Genomic DNA, 7,428 nt, shown 5'->3' with positions numbered 1-7,428 from the left:
TTTATAGCACATATTATACCAGAGGAAATTGTCTTAGTTTAATCGAGTGTGTGCTTAGTGGTTGTGCTGTTTCGGTAAAATAGCTAGCAAACGGTACCACATGAGCAGCATGCATGGCTTATTTTATTCCTCCTCTATTTGCCCAAACTCCTTTTCCCCTATTCAGCATCTCATACAAATAATGTTTAGTCCAACCTTGTGCAGCACACATGCATGCTCATATCTATCCAGGACAATGAAATACAGTTTCATTTCTATCAGTAATTGTGTAATTCACGTTTAAGATTGCCATTAATATAAAATCCGCCAGGTGACGTCATTAACAGGTGCCTCGCGGGGCCAGGTTGCTCATGACTGATGCTAGTGTGTGACCGCGCTCAGTTTGAGGTCATTGAAAATTCCCAAAGACAAGATTACTTTTTAGTCCAGTTTTAAACTCCTTATAGTAAAACGAGGCAGAGAGTGTTTAATTGGATTATTACTAGTTACAGTTAACCAACCTAAATTGTTTAAAATGAGACTGGGAGAAAGTGAAGGGCGTGCGCTCCGCGTCGCTGTAAATCTGCGCATGCGCAGTCCGCGTTAGCGAATGCTGTAGAGAAAACAACGGTAGCTGCTGCTAGAAGCTAACCAGAGAGAAGAGGCACGGAGGTAGACCTACATCTTTCAGGTCCTCTGCTTTACCAACATTTAATTGCTTCCCGTTTGCTTGGCTCCTACGGATACGAATTCGGCGGTGACACTGTAGGGTAAGTGTCTTTCGTGTAATTGTATGTAGGGTTGTACTGAAGGAAGCGAGAGAAAAAAATGCACCTCCTTTTTTTTTTTTTTTGCAGTGTCTCAAAATGGCGGACGGGCCGTTAGAGAAATAGTTCAGAGTCTTCTTTTGGTTTGCCAGATTTCATTGCTCTATTAAAATGACCAGAGGACACTTTGAAATTGTCTTACTTTAATCGAGTGTGTGTAATTTTGCCGTGTGTGCGCGCGCGCGCGCTTAGTGGTTGTGATGTTTTCGGTAGCATAGCTAGCAGGTTAGCCACCGGTGAATCAACACGTCATTTCAGCAACGCTAGGCTGCGCGAGCTTTCTAGCGCGAGGCGGCGGCGCCTATCAACAGTTTGCTAACGTCGCTAAGGACGGAGGACACGCCGCTGAAATGTTGATGTTCAAGCTCAGTAAACAAGTTCGGCCTCTGGGAATATAACGCCAACCGGCAGATTTGAGACAGTAAAATTGTAGGCGAAATGTTGAGCCGGTTTGCCGGGAGGTGCAACAAGCTGACTGTTAAACGTTAGAGCGGATGAGTTAGCTGTTTCTGCCCACAGCTGCACGCTTCTCATCTGGGTCGCTTATTTATTCTTTAATAAATTAACATTCTACTGCTCTTTACATAAACGGCTCCTTTATTAAATGTCAACCATCACCTTTACGCTAACGTTAATACAGGCCTAATTAGTGAAGCGATTTGAAAAGTAATCACTGCAAGCTTGGTAGATGATCTCAGCTAACTAACACCGGGTTTGTGTGTTAATACAATTGCAAACATAATAAAACATAACCCCGATAATCCATGTATTTTAAGCTAAGACTTTTTAAACGAGTGTAAAAAGGTTTTTATTTTTTAAAGCACATAAAGTAAACATTTTAATTGTATGAAATGTCAGACGGTTTGTTTTACTCATCAGAGGTGTTGACAGATTGTCTCTGCAGGAACAGGTGAGCACTTGATTTCAGGTGTGTTGAATTGTATATCAGTTGAACATTATTAGGCCATGATGGATGGCTGAAACATCCCAGGCTGGGTGGAGCTTCAGTGAACACTGCCAGTTCACAGCCAGCATTCAGACAAATGAGCTGAAAGGACATGGTGTGTGTGTGTGTGTGTGTGTGTGTGTGTGTGTGTGTGTGTGTGTGTAACGGTACTTTCTCAGAAATAAAGGCACTGTCCTGGTGGGGCGGTACCATCTTGTACCTTTTAGTGTATATCTTTTACCTGTGTATGTGCTTATGGTGTACCTTTTTAAATTCATCTTCTATGAAAAATTTTTTTTCTTGATGGTACCACTGTTTGGTATAGTTTGCTAGCTGTATTTCTGAGAATGTACCTGAATTGGCTTGTTTTGCATGTATAAGGTTTTTTTTGGTGTTGTTGCCAAAAATGCTTTGAGCACAGTAATTTTCTGATGCTTTAACCGACTTGTTATACTGTTATTTATGGTCTCCTGCACCACTCAGAAGAGCTTCCAGTCAGCAACCTTTTTTGGCAGAAACGTATACCGTTTCATAACGGCGGTTCCGTCAAGCCAGACGGGCCGATTAAAGTAGTAATGGATAATTGCCACTGGACTCCACCACTGCTCTGTGGTTCCACTCTACACAGACAGTTGCTAAGAAACCATGCAAAGTCTTTGCATGAAATAAGGCACGAGGAGATTGTGTTTTAGTGGGATTCCAAGAGGTACTACGTAATGAGCCAAGTAAAGCAGGTTGACGGTAAGGCGGTGTAACTTCAGTGTGTAGATTAAGTTGCACTGCTGTTTGAAACATTTGGAATATGTTGCAAAACCCGATATACACAGTGCAGCCAAAAGTTTGTGGACACCTACGTTTGCACACCCACATTTGCTTTCTGAACATCCAGTTCCAGATTTATTCCCCCTGTGATGTCGTTATATTATCCTCCATTCGTCTGGGAAGGCTTTCCACTAGGTTTTGAAGCGTGGCTGTGGGAATTTTGCCCGTTCAACCGCAAGCGTGTTAGTGAGGTCGGGAGATGGAGGCCAGGGATGCAGTCGGCGTTCCTGTTCATCCCAAAGATATTCGGTGGGGTTGAGGTGAGGGTTCGGTATAGGCCTCTCAAGTTCTTCCACTCCATCCTTGGCAGACTGTGTCTTCATGGACGTTGCTTTGTGCACAGGGGCATTGTCATGCTGGAACAGGTTTGGGCCTCTTAGTTCCAGTGAAGGGAAATTGTAATGTTGTCTTGGTGTAAGGCATCCTGTACAATTGCGCGCTTCCAACTTCGTAACAGTTTGGGGAAGAACCGCATATGGATGTGATGGTCAGATGTCCACATATTTTTAGCTGAAGAGTGTATGTTGGGGTGATTTTTCTGTGAAGGATTTCTACGCATGTTTGGTTAAGCTTTGTTTACCTTTTTTCGTCACCATATTTCCAGGTGCATCTTTAGCCCAACACACACCTCAGTCGTGTGTTGTTTGTTTGTTTGTTTGTTTGTTTGTTTGTTTTGCTTTTTGGCTTGTTTGTGCACAGTATGGAACTAAACCAAATCAAATAACAAATAAATCAAAAATATCAGTCTTTGTTCTGACTAATAGGTGCCCTAAAATGATGGCGATCCAGTTATCTTCTGCTTTTGTTGTGTGTAGGACTGTTGATAACATTCAGTAGGAAATGGTATTTCATGGAGGCTCCACTTACAGTGAGACAGAAGGAGAGACTGAGGGAGCACACTGCCTTCTCATTCACATTCACAACATGGCTTCCTGCTCTCACTGTTTAGTTGGCTCTGTTTTGTTTTTGTTTTTTTTTTAAAAAGAAGACCTTTTTGCTTTTTTCCTAGGGAAAATTGGTGGTATTCTAAATATCAGCAGCATTGCTATGCTATTTAGGGAGAATCTATTGTGTAGGAAAATCTCTTTTGATCAGTTTTGGATGGTGTATATTGAGCAAGGTTGTTTTCTCTGAGTCATGCTCAGAGAAGTAGTACTCAGAAAGGTGCATGAGTTATCCGGTTCTGTTAAAGCTATACTCTTAATGAGTGAACTGAAAGTGCTGTTTGACTTAAGTCAGAATTATGTAGCCTTTCTTTTTCAATACATAGCTTATCATTTACAGAACATGTGCTCTTCTTGCTTTCTTTTACATGCTTACTGTGTAGGCTGTATGCTGCATTTAAATAAAAATATAGGATTCTTACAGTATTCCCAGGGGATTAACGAATTTATGAACAGGGTGGAGGTCTAACAAGATTTTATTATTGCTATGGGCATAAATCTTCCTTATTTACCACATGCTCTGATTTTTGTGTGAGTATGTACCTTCTGCTTGGATTTTTAGGTTCTCATTGAGATTACGATGTTTTGTGTGTTAGTAAATTTAACCCTTAAAGGCCTAGAACAAATTTTGGGGCACCTGACTCTCCTGCATTTTAATTATTATTATTTAAAAAAAAACAAAAAAAAAACCCAAACCTATTCTAGCTGTCAGCATCAAGTGCCATACCATTTTAAAACTAGTCCCAATGTTACATTTGTTTTGTCTGAGAATGGATGAATTTACCATTATTTTAAGAAAAACGATTTGGTGGGGTGTTTGTTTGCTTGCTTGCTTGTTTATTTTTAATACTGTGGAATCAAGCAGAGCCTCCTGAAGTTTGGATTTTCTTTTCTTTAGAAAGTTCTACTTGGATGTTTTAGGCTTCCAAATGATTTTTTTTTCTACATCTAACATTCCCTAAGCAAGTTATAGCCATTTATTACAGTACTATTCTAGTGTTCCGTGAAAAACAGGTGTATTTTATTTACTGAAGATGTGGACATGCCCAAGAAAGTTCATGGAGTAAAGTAAATGGATTATTATATAATAACACCGAAGCAAGTGCTTTTTTTTTTTTTTTTTTTTTTTAGAGAAATATATCAATTGAACAAATGCAGCAACAGTGTTACAAATAGTGAAAACTATCTTGTGCAACAAAAATAAAGTGCAAATGATTTTCACTAATTATATAAGAAGTATTTACATAATATAACAACCAAACTGGATTCAGTAAGGACAGTCTTTTTTTTTTGTTGTTGCCATGTCTGCTGCCCTCCATCTCTCAAATGAGGAACTTTCAAAGAAACAAGTGGATTGGTGGTTCAAAAGACCAAAGCCTATGTTGATTGGAGTAGATGACCGTTTGAAACAGGGCATGGTGGGTGGGACTATGTATCAACAACCATTCCTGTTTGGCTCAGAGGAACAAACTGTATGGGTTTCCTTGATGAATCAGTGCTGCAGAACGTGATGACGTACCCACGTTCACTACGGAGCGTCTGAATGAATGTGACACTGCTGAAGAGCTGAGAATCTCCACTTTACGGTGCTTTGTAAAGCATAAAGGTTGGATTAGCGATTCAAACGTTGTTAAACATTTTAGGACAATAGTTATTTTTAGCCGTGGGTGGTGGTCTTGGTCTTTACGGATTAAGAAATCTGTTTGCTGCTGTTAAGCAGGACGGGCGTTGGGTTGCTGATATAGGTTGATGCTTGAATCTGGGTCATCGGACCACTTTTCAAACAGGGGCAGCAGGACTCCAAAATACTCAGCATGGCAGTCTGAGTGCAGAGAGAAATGTATATGAGGGAGAGATGAACAGATGGCATATTTGATAACGTTTTTTATTTACCTAGTAAGCCAAGTCTGACTGAAATATCTAGGGATTTGGGTTGGGACACTCTTTTCATTGCATGCTTGACTTCTGTAAGATGTTTCTGGCTTGGTCTGATGTTGTCTCACCTTCCTGTGTGTTGCTTTCGTTATGCAGATGCAGTGACGCTCTGACTGGTGGATGTTCACAGACTGTCTTTGCACAGTGTTCACTGGAGCTGGTCTGTCAGGAGAAGAAGACAGCGTCAGCAGCGTACGTCCCTGTGAGCCGGAGTCTGTGTTCGATCGGTGATCTCCTGCCAAGGAGACAGCAGCTGCTGCACACCTTTCACCTGAACCCCCTCCCTCCCCACTGCCAACATGGTGCTGTCACAGAGACAACGGGATGAACTGTGAGTCCACAAGCTTTCATGCTCTGCCTTCTTATGCACATATTCATATTTGTTCAGTGGAACCTAAGACGTGTGTTTGTGGAGATGGTCTTTTTCAGCTGTAACTGTCCACTCGGCACAGTGCGTCAGCCCATATTACACTGTACTGGTGAAAATGTATTACACCATTATATAATTGCTTGAGTTCCTGCTTGCCTAGTCTTGCCTGTTTATTCACTCCATTAAGCACTTCACCATGACCCTATGATGAGTTAAAACCCTGACAGTTAAAAAGATCATTGCTAACTGTGCTCAGTCTGGTCAAGAGAAATAAATAAGTGACTGTAGGAAGACTGCCGTCCGCATTAACCCAAACATAATGTAATTAAGCATGAGAGTGTTTCATTTGAGAAAGAAGACGTTTAATCAACGCCTTGGTAGCCACTTCTATAGCTTATCATTGGTGCCATATACAGTACTGTGTAAAGTTTTAGACACCCTATTTTAATTTCTAGTTCAAACTTTATTGATTTAAAAAAAAAAAAATTATCACCCCCCCCCCCCCCCCCCCCATCAAGTCAGTACAAAACATTTTAGTTTCCCAAGCATTAGTTTTCTTGCACAAAATTAAGTTACAGAAAGAAAGCAGCATATTAAGTAAGAAACCAATTTTCAGACAAAAAACACAATGAAGGGTGCTGAGTTTTGCTGCAAAAATAAGAAGCAACTGCGCCAGTCAAAGTCTCCAGAAGAACCGTGTCTGCTTCCGCGAGATGCTCAATAAAACTTACAGCTCATTTCCTTATAAAACTACACACATGATTGCTGGTGTCAGACTGGGCTGGTTTGAGTATTTCTATAACTGTTGATCTCCTGGGACAGTCTCTAGAGTTTACTCAGAACAGAATAGTGCAATAAAGAAAAAACGTCCAGTGTGTGGCAGTGCTGTGGACAGAAATGCCTTGTTAATGAGAGATGTCAACAGAAAAAGGCCAGACTGGTTTGAGCTGACAGAAAAGCTACGGTCACTCGGATAACCATTCGATACAATTGTGCATTCTGAGATGCTTTTCTGCTCACTACATCATGTCGAATCTTGAGGTGGATGAAAAGCAGGAGACCATGTTGTGCTCAACTTTTGTCAGCCAAGAACAGAAAGCGACAGTGGGTACAGGCTCACCCATACAGGACAGTTGAAGGCTGGAAAAATGTAGCCTGGTCTGATGAATGTCAGTTTCTGCTGTGGCACATAGATGGTAGGGTCAGAATTTGGCACCAACAGCATGAATCCATGGACCCAACATACCTTGTTTTAACAGTCCAGGCTGGTGGAGGTGGTGCAATGGTGTGAAAAATGTTTTCTTGACACACTTTGGGCCTGTTAATATCAATCATTGCTTGAATGCTGTAGCCTATTTGAATATTGTTGCTGACCATGTGCAACCATTCATGGCCACAATTTACTCATCTAATTGCTAATTCCAGCATGATGATGCACCATGTCACAAAGCAAAAGTCTTCGTGACATGATGGTCATGTCAACATGGACCAACATCTTGTGGAATCCATGCCATGAAGAATTGAGACCATTTTGAGAGTAGGCAGAGAGGAGAGCCAAGCCAGTATTGGTACAGTGTTCCTAATAAAGTGCTCTGTGAGTGTACA

General features: G+C 41.2%; 1 protein-coding gene across 2 annotated transcripts in view; it reads left to right on the top strand.

Moving 5' to 3' along the window:
• The first annotated feature begins 350 nt into the window (after window positions 1-350).
• pafah1b1a (platelet-activating factor acetylhydrolase 1b, regulatory subunit 1a) overlaps window positions 351-7,428 on the top strand; it is a 28,613-nt gene continuing 21,535 nt past the window's right edge. Inside the window, exons 1-2 of one of the 2 annotated variants that reach the window (XM_017490136.3) lie at window positions 351-749; window positions 5,550-5,784. In XM_017490136.3, the coding sequence (XP_017345625.1) occupies window positions 5,753-5,784 (32 nt within the window). In that variant the 5' untranslated portion in view covers window positions 351-749; window positions 5,550-5,752. 2 annotated transcript variants of the gene reach the window in all.

This window comes from Ictalurus punctatus, chromosome 17 (assembly GCF_001660625.3).
Source record: "Ictalurus punctatus breed USDA103 chromosome 17, Coco_2.0, whole genome shotgun sequence".
Classification (NCBI taxonomy): domain Eukaryota; kingdom Metazoa; phylum Chordata; class Actinopteri; order Siluriformes; family Ictaluridae; genus Ictalurus; species Ictalurus punctatus.
Note: the sequence above shows the minus strand (reverse complement) of the source record. Positions and strands in the feature narration are given on the sequence as shown.